Raw genomic sequence first — 17,477 nt, 5'->3', positions numbered from 1 at the left:
TAGTCACCTGCAGTTTCATCCTCATGAAAGTCACAGAAGAATGACCGTGGGAGTAGTAAGCTTCTATTCTCAGAGCAACAGTCACTGGGAGTAGCACTTAGATGAGAAGACCATTAATTTGAAGAGCTTTATTACAAGCTAAACTGGAAACCCAGCACACAACAGGATTACTGTTTAGCTCTCTGTAATATGTATCTTTTAATTTTCTTTCAAGCACAGTATAAATGCCTGTAGGTCTATAAAGCCATATTTAAAAAGACAACTTTGAATTCACCCAAAACACGTCAAGCTTTCGAAACAGCTGTAGATACATATTGCACAGAATTAATTTGAAAATGCACACTATGGCATTTTTTGACATATCACTTAAAATGCATGCTCCTATTTTCTTTTATTTTGAGAGGATAAAACTCATTCCATAAAAAGACATATACCATTTTTGGCAACCCCTATGGCAAAGTTAACTCAAGTAATTAGCAAATGATGGTATCTCAAGTTCCAGAGTATGGAAATATTGCCAAATACTGACTTCATAAAGACAATCATGACCAGTGTTTACAGAACCACAACATGTTTTTGACATTTTCTTTCCAAAAGTTCTCCCAGCTCTATGTGTTAGGCCACCAGAGGGCAATCCCACACACTCATACACAAGAAATGAGCCTGGGAAGTGGTATGGGAATACTTTTAAGGACCTAAGTCAACACGCCAGAGCAAAAATTGGTATAAAACACAGGTCTGCTACAAAATTCTACCAAAAATCCCTCTTTATCCTTAAAAATACAACACATCTCTATCTGATTTTTGGACTGGGTTCTTAAAATGGATGCTGCTAAGAAGAGTTTTTACATTTTTGCCTGGTGTGAACATGGCCTAACTAGTTATAGAAACAGGGAACTGCAAATGGGACTATACCTAAGTTCAGCCAAGGCAGTGCTCAGCGCTTTGCAAATAAACTCTGACAACGTCCTTGGAACTTCTTCAGTGCTATCTATGGTACAGTAAATCTAGAAGTATTTATGAAGCATTTACTTCAGGTCAGTGCAGCTCATGGTTTGTATTCTAATCTCTGGTAAATATTAGGGCAGTACAGGACATCTTGTGAAAAATGTAAATGTTATTCTTCTTGTTATCTTTCTTAGAGGATAAAAATACATGTTTCATGTGTAAAAGTAATAGTCTCTAAGACATGATGCAGACAGACATGAAAATATGGATTTTCAGGAAAACACTAACAAAATAGAATCTTGGGTCTTTTAAAGTATTTTAATACATAATAACTTTAAAGAAAAAGATCATAAAATGAAGTATGCAATTTATTAATTTATATAAACTTTATGACTTTATTTGAAGGCTACATTAAGGGAAAGCAAAAAGAAGCCTAGTTTTTAAAACATGCATTATTCCTAAATACATAATAATGGAAATTATTTTATAAATAATATATGTAAAATTATGTAATTCTATCAAATATTCTTGTTTTGACACATGAAAAAGATAAAAATCTTTCAAAAGAGAAAAACATTTGTAGAGAAAGTTCTGCTGAGAGCACACCTATTTATATTTGATTGTTAATTCGAAAAAGCAGTATTTGATAATCACTTTTTGAATAATAGTCCCTTCTAAGAAGCTTGAGAAGGAATGAGCAATGAATGTTCATACATGGGAACACAGGAAGCCTTACCCTGAGCCTCTGAACTTGACAGCCTTGTTTCTCCGTCATTTTCAGAAAGTGACTGAAGTTTGACTCATCAAGCAGGAGGTACACTGCAATCCCTCTAGTAGATGCCTCCACAATTTCTCTAAAAATATCCACATCTGTAAACATATCCATAACAATGGCAATGACCTGGATGAAACAGAAAATACACAAATTATTGCACTGTATAAACGTATATATAAAACTCTTCACTAAAGCTTGCACTGGGCAGCTAACACACTAATATTTTTTACACATCAAAAAGTTCTAATATTTTCCATGTGGTACCACTTAACCTGGAAGGCTTTCCAAGATCACCGGATCACTTGTCACAAGTACCAAAGTCCAACAAAAAGTTGTGTCCTGGGTGTGTGTAGTGATTTGCTGTACAAGGCAAAGGAAATCCACTGGAAGAGAAGGGAAGGACAAACAGCAGTATGAATACAGTAGAAAAAAATAAACCACCATTATATAAACGCAGTGTGCATAAAAAAAAATCAGATAACATTTTTGTACAAGAAGCTTGTTCATCTTCCATCTTCTCTAAAGCTAATGGCTCAAGAGCTTGAGGGAGTCAATAAGCAGACACCGAAGAGCTGGAGGACTTGAGGACTTCAAGATCCATCCTGATTCAGCAGTCTCACTGGGATGAAACAGCCTCAGCTGGTGAGAGCTTGGTTCAAGAAGATTAGAATGTTGAACACCAGCTACTGATGTCCTTCAACCTATGGGGATAAAGTAAATATTTCTGACTGGGAAAAGCAATGTCCTGCTAATGGTATTTTCGAGATGGTATGCTCAATATCATTAGCAGTTTGGGAAGAACTAGTATTGAAGCGTTAGAGGAAATAACAGAGGGAGAACAGATACCTGTGTAACTATTGAAGATAATATTCTTATCCACTAGAGTCTTCATGAAAGTCCCAGTGAGATGTCTCAGGTGCAAGATCAAAACAGGTATCAGAGCAGGCTCAACAGCGAGCATGCTTTACCATTTTCACTAATCTTTAAACGATCCGTGCCTCAGCTTTAATGGTGTAATTGTTCAGTTATAATCACTCATCTTATCGTGGAACTGAAACATTTACCTCACTCACAAAAACTGGTAAATGCTGTTGCACGCACACAGGTAGAAGTCTACAGTCAGTCATTTGAATCACCTTTTTGAATACTACCTGCTTAGAACTAAAAGAGTCACTTATGCCAAACATGTATTTAAACCACTAGAAATATTAATGAGACCTGAACTACAAAAAATAGAAGTAAAATAACAATGTCATTAGGAAAGGTAAAAAAATAGCTCCTGAAGTAGTAAAAATGAAAGGACTTGGCCTTACCATAACATGTCATGTGGCAATAAAAAGACTCTTTACAAATCCACCAGTCAGAGAGGAACTGAATAGTATAAAAAAACTCAATTCTTTCAAAAGTCCTTGCTAATATGCCCATGCACTACATCATTAATCTCAATGACTTTTTGAAAATAAGACCTAGAAGTGATTTTTAACAGTACAAATTATATCTCTTTATCTAAATATGAAAGGAAAGACTGAAAACCACAAAAGTTTATCTTGACTCCATGGACCTCACCACTTTCAGACCACACCTTCTGCTTTGTCTTGTTTCTGAGATACACAAGGTTAACTGAGCATGGCAACCCTATTTATTCATCTGTCTTGTTTCACTCATGTCTGAGCAGAAATCTGTCAGGACAAATCAAGTGTGTTAGGTAAAAAGATCAAAGAAGAAAGTCTCTTCTCAAATAGTTCTGTTTCATTACCTGTGCCCCCTCCCTCCAAACTCTCTAATTTCTTCTTAGCCTTTCCTTTTCTTCAGATCTTTTAGAAATAGATAGTCATTACATTCAAGGATCTATTTAAATGTAAGAGAGAAATCCTGGATGGATTGATTAGCATACACTGACCTGAATACACGAAATATTCAATATCACCAGTACAGCCTTCAAAAATAATTCTAACATTTTCCTATGGCACATACGTAAGATGCTGATTTATTTGCAGCATCTGCGGTTGCAAAGACTAATATATTGGAAACACACAGAAAAGAAAAAACAGGAATAAGTAAAAAAAACTAAAACCCCAAACTGACTAGAATGGCCATGTCTATCTTTATGAAGGGTGGAGAAGCAGAGAAATAAACACATGAGCAAGCAGGCCAGTAAGTTGTTGGTACGAGAGGGATGCACGTAGACAACTATGCAGATATATCGTAACTTGGGAATGAACAGGGAAACTCTCCTTGTCTTCACTAGTAGAACTGTTGTTAAACCATTTAGCTTATTAATTTTGCAGTTAATTCTGCAAAGCATCAAAGTAGTCTTGCAAGAAAAAGTAGCCTTGAAATAGGGATTATATTTTGAAACCTAAAGCTTGTGCTAGCTGAAAAATCCTCACCAGATTTAAGGGCGCGTATGCAAAGCCACAGTCGTGATCTGACCACCAGCTGGACATCCACTTTTGCATTCCCTGGAAGCCAAAGATTACTCTAGTTGTATGCCCTCATTAGCCTGCACATTCACTCTTAGCACCACTCAATTAATTTAGTCAACACAAACATCATTAGGCTCAATTGCTGGAAGAAGAAGAGTGACAAATGTGAACGATGCATATGATATACATTGACAAATACAAGGTCATTTACAGTGATAAGGTCATTTCTGTATACTGATTTCTATAAATCAGACTAGTTGTTTGATCATAAACTACAGCTTTTGATGCGGAAAGAGTAAATTCCATAAATGCCCATAAATTCGTCTGCTTTGCAGCAGAAGGGAGTATCGAGCTTGGGGAAAGAAAAAGCCCACGCAGTATTCAGGGTCCCAAGTTTTCATTAAGGAGACCAAGACTAGGCAGTTACTTCAAAAGAGGTATTCTATAATGTGTATCTATCTTTAATTAAAGCTGTAATAACAGCTGCAGGATTACTTAATTCTTGCATCCCTTTGGAAGGAAAGATTTCACTACTGTGTTTTTAAGTTTGTTTTTGCAATTGCAGAGCTAATTTCCACCCTAACGCTTGTAAGAAGCAGCTACATTAACAGGGGAATCCAGCAAAGCAGAAGAAACTGACAAATTGCACAAAATAGGTCAGAAAATTGCCTATTTCACAAATTCTGTTTCTTGTGGGCATAACGATGCTATCCTGTATCAAGAAAATCCTCCAAAGCAGAACACGCCAGTGTCATATGGTAGACTTTGTCATAAACTGCCATTTTCTTTCCAAAGCATTTGTTTTCCATAATGCAAAGGTCTTGTCAAAATCAAGCACCAATGCTTTTATAGGAAATACCAAGGCCATTCAGCCATGCAGGATGGGTGCAGTAGTTTTCTGCTGAAAGCACCAGAATTCTTGGACAAATTTCCAGTCCTTGAGAAATTGACTACCACTGTGATCAAAAATGACCCTGACACAAGAATAATTAGGCATTTTACACTATCAGGGAGGAGAAAATAATTGGCAGAGATAATGCTGATATTATGCACAGAAAGAGTGGTACATTTTTGAAATTTGCCATTTGATATTGGAATACATTCTTAAATAAATGTGGTTATGTTATATGTAATTTTAATGTGCTTTTCTAGCTTCATGGTCTTTTGCTACTGACTTATTACTTGTTGTTTGTATTTATTGTAGACTATGGAAATGATGTTGGACAAAAAGCAAATGCGAGTGATTTTCTTATTCAAGTTCAAAATGGGTCATAAAGCAGCAGAGACAACTTGCAACATCAGCAACGCATTTGGCCCAGGAACTGCTAATGAACGTACAGTGCAGTGGTGGTTCAAGAAATTTGGAAAGAAGACAAGAGCCTTGAAGATGAGGAGCATAGTGGCTGGTCATCAGAAGGTGACGATGACCAATTGAGAGCAATCAAGGAAGCTGATCCTCTTACAACTACATGAGAAGCTGCCAAAGAACTCAACATTGACCACTCTATGGTCCTTTGGCACTGGAAGCCAATTGGAAAGATGAAAAAGCTCGATAAGTGGGTGCCTCATGAGCTGACCAAAAATAAAAAAAATCATCGTTTTGAAGTGTCGTCTTCTCTTATTCTAGGCAACAACAATGAACCATTTCTCAATTGGATTGTGACATGCAATGAAAAGTGGATTTTATACAACAACGAGTTATGACCAGCTCAGTGGTTGGACTGAGAAGAACCTCCAAAGCGCATCCCAAAGCCAAATTTGCACCAAAAAAAGGTCATGGTCACTGTTTGGTGGTCTGCTGCTGGTCTGATCCATTGCAGCTTTCTGAATCCCGGTGAAACCATCACATCTGAGAAGTCTGCTCAGCAAATCAGTGAGACGCCAAAAACTGCAACACCTGCAGCTGGCATTGATCAAACAGAAAGGGCCCGATTCTTCTCCATGGCAACACCTGACTGCACATTGAACAAATTGGGCTACAAAGTTTTGCCTCATCTGCCACATTCACTTGGCCTCTCACCAACCGACTACCACTTCTTTAAGCATCTTGACAACTTTTTGCAGGGAAAACACTTCCATAACCAGCAGGATGCAGAAAATGCTTTCCAAGAGTTCGTCAAATCCCAAAGCACGGATTTTTACGCTACAGGAATAAACAAATGTATTTCTCATTGACAAAAATGTGTTGATTGTAACAGTTCCTATTTTGATTAATAGAGATGTGTTTGAGCCTTGTTATAATGATTTAAAATTCATGGTGCAAAGCCACAGTTACTTTTGCACCAACCTAACAGTAGAGTACATGTAAGTGATCAAGTAAAAGTGAAGACAGTGCAGAAAATGATTTTTATACTAGTCTTCTTCCCCCCAAAATAAATTTAAATAATTTGAGGTTGTTACTACTAATCTTCTAATCTTACATGCCAATTCTTTCTTTAAAGTGGTGAATGCCTTTAAATGTTAAAATTTGGTTTCAATGTAATCCTTACTGAAGAAGAAAATCTGCTGAAGTCAATGAGCACAAAATTACTCATAATAAAGCTGAGAGTTTTATCAATTTAAATGAAGGCACTAGTAGAGCCATATACTTTTATTCTTACTACTATCTTGACTCTAAGACTACGGTTTGCAATAGAAAAGTAAAGCTTCGCACATTACTTTAACATTTTAGAAACATTTAAGTATAGGCAGAAAAGTATAATTTTGTTGAATAGCACTATTTTTATGCAAATGTTTTAAACCAGACATTTTTCCAGTAAGCTGATGTATTTTATTTAATTTGCACAATATCAGGTAAAGTAACATTTTAGAACTCATTATAACTAAACTATCAGGTCATTTTAATACAAAGTCCTTTTCATTCTTTAAAAGTTTTTAATGAACTCCAAGTTCATGAAATGACTCACTCCAGCATAAAATACTAGTGACAAGATTCATTAAAGACAGACACACACATATTCTGAAGGTTAAAACAAACAACTATAGCTGAAATTTCCTGCAAAATTATGCAGATTCTTGGAAAACAGGAGCTTAAGTACCCAGTAATATGACACTGCACTGGATGTTATGAGACTGTAAAAGGAGGCTGACGTTCAATTCTGTTTATTGATCACGTTATAGGGCCAGGCATTGTTCAAGGAGTTGCTAGTTTGAGCCCATTCACATGCATTATATTTGCTTAAATGGTTCTCACCTTCAGAAACTTAACTTTGTTCACAGGCTTACATGGCAAGAAGTTGCCAGTCCCAACAGCACAAATACATCTGTCACTAAACATCTCCTGAGCATGTCCAGGGGAGGGCCACCAAGATGCTCAGGGCTAGAGCACTTGCCCTGTGAAAATTCCATGAAGGAGCTGGGTTTGTTCAGTCTGGAGCAAAGGTGGCTTCAGGGAATTTTACAGCAGTCACAAGTGCATTAGAGGGAAGTTCTCAAGGAGATGAAGCCAGGTTCTTCACAGTGGTGGCAGGACAAGAGACAGTGGCCAAACTGAAACAAGAGCAGTTCTGACTGGATATAGGGAAGAACTCTCATTCCCACAAGGACAGCCCAGCAGTAGAGCAGGCTGCCCAGAGAGGTTGTGCAGTCACAATCCTTGGAGGCTTTCAAGACCCAACTGGATGAAGCCCTGAGCAACCTGGTCAGATCCTATCGCTATCCCTGCTTTAAGCAGGAGGTTTGACTGGAGACCTGAGGTCCCTTACAATTGACCAAGTCTGCAGTTCAATGATTCAGAGATCCCCACTCCCATCATTGTCAAAATTCAAGCATATTTTGCCATATTTGGTAGTAATTATAAACTTTGCTGTGAGGCTTAAATAAAACAGACAGAGACTACAAATAAAGAATACTCAGAAGTAAAGTATTTCCTCCGTTTTACTTCTCTCATTTAGGTAAGAAGAAACAATGGATTTTAATCTTCATTGGTCAATTTTAGGACATAAAAATCAACCCTTTTAATGGGTGTATACTGAAATTAAGGCATAGATGTAATGAAAGGCCTTCACTGCTAGGGCTCTGTAAGCCTATATTGTGAACTACTGACAGTTTCATTATCCCAGTATCTTCACTCCTTTCACAAGCACTAATTATAATCCTTTCAAGGATATCTTGCAGAGTGTGTCATTTAACACCTCCTTTGCTATAAACATTCAAAAAAAGGAATCCTCTAATGCAACTGCTTCCTTAGGTCAGGCTTTACTAAAGAGGTTATATCAATAACCTAGTAGGGAATAATGCTAAAGACCTACCCTACATTGCAAGAGTATTGATTTCTTGCAACCTACGTGAGGTTTTGGGCATGCTATGAAAAAAATCCATGTTGCTGTACAGTGCTTTTGGATATCAGCACCCTTTTTCACCTCAAGACTGAAGAACCACATTTCAGACGGAATTGTTAACCCTATTTTCATTGACCTTTTCCCTGGTATTCCAGTCAAATTCCTTTTCACAGATGTCTGTTTTGGAGCGAATCTCCTTGTGGCACAGGCTCAGTGCTATCTGAATCTGGCTTTTCTCAGAGAGTTGGCAGGTCACGACGCTTGCAACACTGCAGAAGGAAGGCAGGGTATTGCATGCCTTGCTGTTTGCAACAGGTAGCAAATTCACCAGGGGGGTTTCAGGAACCATAAGAGAGACAAATTTTGTGATCCATACAGATAGCCTTCCCATTAGTAAGCTATATAACACGAACCACAAATCATTGTAGGTTTTTTAAATTATGTTATGTTGTTGCTTATGATTGAGGGTCTGGATTCAGTTTATGATTGCTGCAATTCGTATTAGCGGCATCCTAATAACTCATCTGATATCTACACCGTACAGCACTGTTGCTAACACCAGGGTGCTCCTAAGATGATAGCTCATTAGTTTTGTATTAATTTTCAAAATTAAACACAGCCCTGAAATGCTTTGTACAACACACATCCTTCCATTGCAAAACATACTTTGAAATCACTGTGAGTTGCACCTGAATATCTCAGGCCACTTTTGGGCTGACCGAATTGCTGAGCTGCCCCATAGCAAGTATAACACATCCAAAGTCGTGAGATTAAGTGCCAAGGAGAGGTATAATGGGGGAGTCCTCTTCTATAAACAGTCTAGATACAATAATACAGATAGTAACCAAACATCTAGATGAGTATGATCCATTCTCGTACAAGTACTGTAGCAATGTAGTGGAACAAATACTCAGATGATTTACACTTATGCAACCTCCATGAAGTTAATGTCAGTACTTATAGTAAATTATCACCAAAATTGGCTTCCTGACATCATATTTAACTTATTTAACTTGGCTCTGCATTTAGAGAGCAATAGACCATAACCACACAGTGTACTTCGAAATGTTCTTCCATTATTGCATTCTTTAAAAGCAATTTAATTAACTGCAGGGTGAAGTCTGGCACTTTACCATAACAGGCAGCAACACTACCTCAGAGGAAGCTGTCCTAACCCTCGCTATCCTCTTTTCCTCCTCCTGCTCAAAAAGAATGGTTCTGACATCAATTCTGAAAACACACAAAATGTACAACTCAGAACAGAATGCGTCTCCTGTTCTGGTCACCAAGCCTCTTGTTCATCATGTCACATACTACCTACACAAAGTAAGTATTTTAAGGTGAACACTAAGTTTAAATGGAATAAAAATTAACTTCAACACGTACATCAGCAGTCTTCAAAAACCACAACGGTTTCTCTCTGTAACAGGATGTTAGATATGCTCAACATCAATGAAAATTTATAAAGAAAAGAGTCACTATCCAGAAAATAAAACGTAAACTACACTTCTAGAAATCTCCTGCAAAAACACTATGGAATACCAATGCAAAATATTCTCAGAAGATTATGAATGCAAGCAACCACATAAAGCACTATTTAAATAGTTTAACTGTGTTTAACCATGTAGCCCACATGGTGAAGACTCATCTCTTCTGCCCAAAACATGTAAGAAAGATGTGTGGTCAGGGAACTTTCAGCTGTCAGTAATGGGGAAAAATGTTCTGATTCTGGCAGCAAAGAATGATATGGCAGTGAAAACAGCAGGTCTGAAGAAGGATGGGATTTAACTTTGAAATATACTGGGAAAATTCATTTTTTACAATGTACCATCTTCTACTTACTACCTGACAATTCTGCCTTTTGCCCAATTTGGCAACTTTTGTGCAGCTTACCATGTCTCTAAAAAAGTGGATCAGAAGCTCAGGATTAGCTTTTCCACAAACGAAGCTAAGACCAACCCAAAAGTTCTCTGAAGTGCAGATAAGATTGTTTTCTCTGAAAAGTGAATGTACAGTAGCCTTCTGCATTATTTTTCAGAAAGCTATTGCAGACCCAGCTAGCACGTCACACGTACCGCCTTAAAATTACACCCTCAGCGTTACCTCTTCAAATTTATGCAACTGGAAATTTTACAGGTGAGTATCTTGCAAAACATATGGGAGTGAGCTACATTAATTCTATAAATGTGATCTGTATCTATGGGTTTGGTAGTTGTTATTCTGGCTGAAGGATTAGTAAAAACTCAGTTTGAGCAGACTGAATTAGAGGAGATACCACCTCGCTGTGGCCGGCAGCAGAGGCAATAATTCCTCTGAAGCTTTGCTTCTGCACAGGCAGAATTGAGTTTCAGCAAGTCACAGAGATGAGAGGAGGGAAGGGGATATTCTGGGGATTCTTCGTGGGGACTTTCCAAGAAGCATTTAGAAACCTAACCCTTGGAAGAAAGGAAAGAGCAAAAATACTCTGCAAAGCAACAGCTGTTGCCCAGCGACTGGCACACCTCAAACAAGAAAAGATTTACCTAAATCTGCAAAGAATTGTCATGAATGATTAAAACAACAAGCATTCACAATGTTCAATTTTAACAGCTTCCTTTCTATTCACAATGCTCCCACCAATAACTAAACCACTCTTACACAAGCAAGCTGTGTCCTGTCAGTGCGAACAGAAGCGAGCAGAGGTCCTACAGAGAAGCACATAAGGCAGCAGAGAAAATCCTTGGCATGATGGAGGGAACATGTTTGGGAGCTTACTCTGCCCTTTCTTCTCTTGCCATTAATGTCATTGCTCTGTTCTCAGTGCCATGTGTGCTGCAGCTGGTTGGGTGGCAGGATTTTAATATTTGTATTTAGCTCTTCAGAATTCAGTTGCTATTTTGGGAAGCTGCCAAGCTTTTCCTAAGAAAAGCAAACAGAAAAGAAATGCCAGGATTTTTTGTCAGCTTATGACTCAGCTATACCAGAATGGAAATTCATGACAAAAATAAAAGGTACTTCTCTAGCCTCTAGCTTTCTCTATGATGAATTTCAAAGGCTTGCTGCTTCAGAAATGATTTTTTATTTGAAAGAGTACTAACAGCTTTAATATGTGGGTTCTCACCAGATCCCTTAATATTTAGGGAATGTTCAGGCTACTTGAATTAATATTGTAATGTTGTACTTTTTATTTTAAATTTGTTTGGAAGTAGAAGTACTCGTTTATTCATGTGTGCGTTACTTATGATTGCTCCAAAACAAACAATGTGCAACCATGTGATAAGCCTCAATTATTTTCTTTAAAAGTGCCAATAGCAATTAGAACTAAACTCTTCATAAATTTTGCTTTTTGATTTGCGGTGCAGGACTGAAAACATCATAGGACAGCCTCAGAGACCAGCTTCAGTTTGAAGACTTCTGCCAAACAATTGCAGTACTAGTAAGAGAAGCAGACGCTCCTGGCTAGCTTCTACCTGGCCAAGGGAAGTTATGAGTTGACTACCATGTGGTTAAGAACTTTTTCAAAACCTTAAAATAAGAATGGCTGTCATGCCTTGCCATACATAACTAGGAATATGGGAAAAAGCCATCATAACCTCTGGGATGCGGGAGGCGGAGGGAAATGCAAAGGGACATAAACATTTTTTAAATGTACTAAAACTGTCCACTCAAATTGCTCCTGCTTACAAATATTCTTCATGCCAAGGTAAACTAGACAAGATGCCAACACTTCTGAGGGCTCTGAGATTTCCTTCAAGAAATATTAAAATAATTTGCTGCTTATCAAAGAGTCAATGTCTGAGATTTCAGCTAATCTGGATAACAATTCTTGAAAAGATGTTGGGTCTTTTTGCCACCTTTAAGAATATATTTTGGTGGGGTTTCTCAGACTAGGAATGGAATGAATTTCGAGTCAGTCTGCTTTCTTACTGCTCCACTCAGTTTCCTCAAGAATCCTGTATAAACACATTGTCAACACTGAACCTCACTTCCTGAGAATTTACATATTTTAAACCACTAGACAATGTATAGAATACCACAATATTAGTGAACATTTACAGGCTGTGGAGTTTAAACTATAAAACGAAGCAACATTTATTTAAAGTAGCCAACTTTGTTGGCATTTGTTAATTAGACACTTGGAAACAATGAAAGATTCTCTTAGTCAAAGGCGTATTTAGAAGAATAAGAGATGATTCAGACCCACTTTTCTAGAGTGGGAAGAATAATTTTGCTTTTAAGTTTGATTATACAAGAGCTGTGCACTGTTTGTCGTCTTTGAGACCTTAATAGTAAACACGTTTCTGAAATGAAATTAAATGGAAAGAGTCGAATATATATATTAATATTTTACAAATAAATGACATATTTAAAGTATCCTGCACTGAGTTCAATGCTTCTGCTAGTATATATATATATTTCGGACAAAAAAAATCCAATAAAACATAACTGTATTCTTCAATCATATAATACTGCTTGAAATCCCTTGTTGTCACTTACAGCAACAAGTATGTACTACCAAGTACATTGCACATGTAAGAAAAGAATCGAAAAACGCAGGGACATAACACAGAGGAGACTGTGGAAAATAATGGAGGTGCATGAAAATCAGTGTTTCAAAAGCAGGAAACACTTATTTTCTGTGTTTCTAGGTACAGGAAGATTTCGGTGGATCCAAGTCAGCACAAAAATGTGATGTGTTTCAGAGCTGCGGATGATTCAGAAAGACAGACTTTCAAAAGCCTATGTGCATTATGCTGATCACAGTCCACAAGGATGTCCTATCAAACATTTTTAGTATGTGGAAAAATAAAATCACACAGTTGCAAAGGACTTGTAAGTCATGTACTGGTAAGTCCATGAGCCTTATACAAGGGTGACCTTGCAGCAAGTAACAGAATTTCATTAGAAGATTATTATTTTCTAACATAAAAAACACTGCATCCAAGAGAAAACAAGTCTATTTTGGATGGCAGTGCAAAATTTAAAAAATTCTCAATTGCCAGATTTCAAATAAGTGGAAGCCTACAGACCAATGAGCATGACCTGATTATACTTAATTCTCAGACGCAAGCCCTAATTATAGCATTAGCTGTTGGTGTGTCTATAGACACTCAAAACTCCTTCTTCCAAAAGGCGTATTTCATAATCCTAAGGAACACTGCTAGTGAAAGTGTCTCAGAAACAAATATAGAAGAAAAAGAGGAAAATCCACTGGAAGCCCTTGCAGAAGACACTGTTAGATGTCCACAGAATCCCAACTAAGACTAGAACCAATTCTGGTTAAAAACCTCCCCTATTTCATGGTACAGCAAAGGCAATACCAAAATGGAGAAAGCAGTCCTCAACAGAGGCTCCTGTTAGTTTTTCGAAATAAGTGGGATAATCTTGTATTTGCAATAGTCCATTGCAACAGAGTAGTATTTTTTACAAGACTGCCATTAGCAGACCTGGATAGTTTACACCTAAGACAGTGATGGAACTCCCTGCTCTGCTGGTGGTCGTTTTTAATGAAACTTTTGAGTATCAGGGAAATCACGTTTATGTCTAATACTGAAAAAACAGCTTGATGACCAAGCTGGTTGCTCAGCCTGCCTTCTGAAAGGAAAACCAACATAAAAATCACTGAATAAAGGCTAATCATATATTTAGGGAAGGGCAAGCGGTAAAAAAATATATATTTTTTCAAATATTGCTTATTTCATCTTTTTTCAAGATTACAGCTTTTATATTCAAGTTCATACATGCGATTAAGAGTCATTAACAGACACATGAGGTGCAGACACTTAAGGACTGGTTAATGGCCAGCTGTTTAAATCAGTTGTCCTGTGAAAACATTTTAATTGCATATGAGTATTTCTAGCAGCTTGTAGGACTCCATGATATTAAAGATTTTCATACTGTTGTCACAAAAGTGCACGCAAAACCACTATAATTTAGTGATCCTTCCCCCTTCCCTCCTTTCTTCTCTTTCTCCTCCCTCTTCCCTCCTTTCGTTCTCCCCCTTCAGTCCCTTAATTCTTTCATTCTCTCTTCCTGTGCCTCCCTCTCTCCTTCGAGGACTCCAAACTCAGTTAAATTTGAGATTGGAAAAACAGTCTGATTTTGGATACTGAATGTGGGCTTAAAATGGGTTCTCACGCATTTTATGCAACGTTTAAAATACGACACTTTTTGTTACACATTTTATGACTGTATTGTTATGATAGTCACAATAAAGCTTTTGGTTCTTGCTACAGATGCTATTTACTTCGCTGCCACTAATTTCAAACCCTATAGATGTACCTAATTCTGTTTAAGGAGCTCAATTCAAGTAGTAATATGGTCAGAATAAATGAGAAAAATACAGAATCCAGGCTGTTTAAAATTACTGGTCACAGGTCAGAGATGGGTCAGTATGAAGGAAAGCCAACGATCCTCCTGTAGGATGAGGATGAACAATGAGAAGTTTCCTCAGGGTTTATCACTGACAAATTCTCTGTTCACATCATATGTATCTTTAAATTTTTTCCAGTTCAGCTGCATGGCAAAATGCATTTATAAGTAAAAATACCATGCCTGGAAAAATACCTATAGTAATATTTATGCTGCTAAAAAAAGCAGCAGAAATTATGTCAGATCACTATTCTGCAATATGTATTACAGACATAATGTTTGCCTGCATATGTCCGTATGGTATATAATTACATCTGGACGCCAAGTAAACAACCCAACTAGATGACTGTAATTATTTATTTTTTTAAACAAGGTGCCACTTGAGCAGGAACCTTCCCTGATACTCAGAAGCGGTGGGTTACACCACCTGCTTATAGAGCAGCTACAGCTAATGGTGCAACATGTTGCTAATGACTGCGTGCTGCCAGGCTGCATTTCAATTTCACCTAAAGACAGGTTGTGAAACTAATTAATTAATTATTGTCTGCAAATTATGTTGAGATCCTCAGGTGAAATCCATTACCTTGGCATGCTAGATTATTTATTACAGATTAGGTGAAAAAGGAAAAAATAATTGCCGACTAGTCTGAAAGCAGCAGAATGTCCTAAAGATAAGAAAAGATTAATCTAGTTAATATGTAATTATGTGCAGCTTTTTAGGAAGAAAACAAATTTAAATTTTTATGCACATTACCATGTGGAGCAAGATGTCTGAAAGAGTAGCAAAGCAATTAAAAAACCCCTGCTCAAATCTCCTGTGAAGCAAACTGAAATGAAGCAGATAAGTAATTCTACAATTCTTGTAGACCCCAGTGGAGTGGATAGTGAATTGGAACTAAATAAGGTAGTAAACAAAATTTAATTCCTGGATCAAGTACAACATAAAAAAAACCACCCCAAACAAAACAAAACAAAACAAACCCCAAAACAAAAACAAAGCCCAAAACAAACAAAAAGAGAGGAACTACAAGTAAAATTATTACTAGTTGAAAGAGGTAAAATTTCAGTCATAATACTATGCTTTAAAATATTGTCTTTTTTAAAAAAAAATTCAATTTTAAAGCCTTCTAAAAGCTTTTTAAGAGAAACCTGACAGTTCTTGTTCAAAGGTGAATCTTCCATATACAGTAAGGCATTTGGGAGAGTAGCAGGTCGATGGATATGAAAGGAAATTAATAGAAACAAGTTTTAAAAATGAAAAGAAACATTTCTTTCTTATTTCTTTCTGCCAAGTTTTTTGCTAAACTGATCTTTTAGTCTCTATGTGAGCTGAATTTTTAATAACCAGCTTTGTCAGACAGCAACAAGCCATACAGCTTAATAATGATCTTGGTGACGCTTTATTTTTTTGTATGTGCAGTTAGCATCAGCTTTCACTGATCTCCATACAAATCCTCAACAAGGCCACAAGAGAAGTATTAATTCATCACTTGCAATTAGATAACGCAATTATGCAAAATCTCAGAAAGATTATTGGTCTCTGTGATAGAGTCAGATCAGATAATCATAATAATTGCTATCTGGTAGCCTTTCCATTTAAACGTAAAAATTTACTATTAATGTTTAAAAGTTTGTTCAGTATATTGATAATATTTTCTTAAATCAGAGTCCTAGGCCACCTCCAGGATGCCTCCGGGGAGGAGCAGACACAGGGCCGGGCTGCAGGACAGAGTTCCGCGATCCAGACTCCATCGCCTCAGCCACAGACGGGCACTGTCATCCCGCGCTCATGCTGCTCCGCTCTTGCTTCTCATCCTCACAAGGATAATGCGAAGCACTCATTCATGAATGCATAAAATGAACAGCTATTCAAATAAATGAGTTACCAGCGTGCAAGTAACTGAACGCTTTATACTCAATTGAGCTAGTGACCAACACGGTAAGTTAATAGGGTTTCATTAATGGGTTGAAGGGAAACATGTTATCACGAGTCTTCCATTGTACAACTTTATGTACGTGAGATCATTAATTACCCTTTCTACAAAATATTCCTCCTGATGCGCATCACATGGCAGTTCACACACACACAACCCATCTGGGTAATGATAATCAGAGCTGTAATCACGAAGCCTGCTGCACACCTCCAAGAAATGCAAAGACCCCACTAGGGCAAGGGAGTGTCTTCCAAAACATCACAGCAGGTACCTGGATTTAAGAATGGAGGAAGAAAAGTGGCCTATAAAAAATGGGGTCAGACTTTTTAGCAGGGCCTGTTACGACAGGACAAGGGATAATGGTTTTAAACTAAAAGAGGGGAGATTCAGGCTTGACATGAGGAAGGAATTTTTTTTACAATAAGGGTGGTAAAACACTGGCGCAAGTTGCCCAGAGAGGTGGTAGATGCCCCATTGCTGGAAACATTCAAAGCCAGGCCAGATGGGGCTCTGAACAACCTGATCTGGTTGAAGATGTCCCTGCTTATTGCAGGGGGGTTAGACTAACTTGACTTTTGAAGGTCCCTTCCAACCCAAACTATTCTATGATTCTACGATAAAAAGAAAATGAGCCTCACAGGCACCCACTGCAGCTCTTCAGTAGCTTTCTTTGAGAGGTCCTCTGTTTGTGCCAGTGAGGCCCTTGCAGCCACAAAACATTCCCATGCTGAATAAATGTATACCTCAGGGGTATATACGCTAA

At 37.6% G+C, this 17,477-nt stretch overlaps 1 protein-coding gene across 1 annotated transcript in view; it reads right to left on the bottom strand.

The window, feature by feature from the left end:
- The window catches only part of FAM83B (family with sequence similarity 83 member B), a 50,371-nt gene that overhangs the window by 10,933 nt on the left and 21,961 nt on the right, over window positions 1-17,477 (bottom strand). The window contains exon 3 of the mRNA XM_065632066.1: window positions 1,685-1,849. Coding sequence (XP_065488138.1) covers window positions 1,685-1,849 — 165 coding nt within the window. The remainder of the gene's footprint in view (window positions 1-1,684; window positions 1,850-17,477) is intronic.

The sequence above is a fragment of the Caloenas nicobarica genome, chromosome 3 (genome assembly GCF_036013445.1).
Source record: "Caloenas nicobarica isolate bCalNic1 chromosome 3, bCalNic1.hap1, whole genome shotgun sequence".
In the NCBI taxonomy this organism is placed as follows: Eukaryota; Metazoa; Chordata; class Aves; order Columbiformes; family Columbidae; genus Caloenas; species Caloenas nicobarica.
Note: the sequence above shows the minus strand (reverse complement) of the source record. Positions and strands in the feature narration are given on the sequence as shown.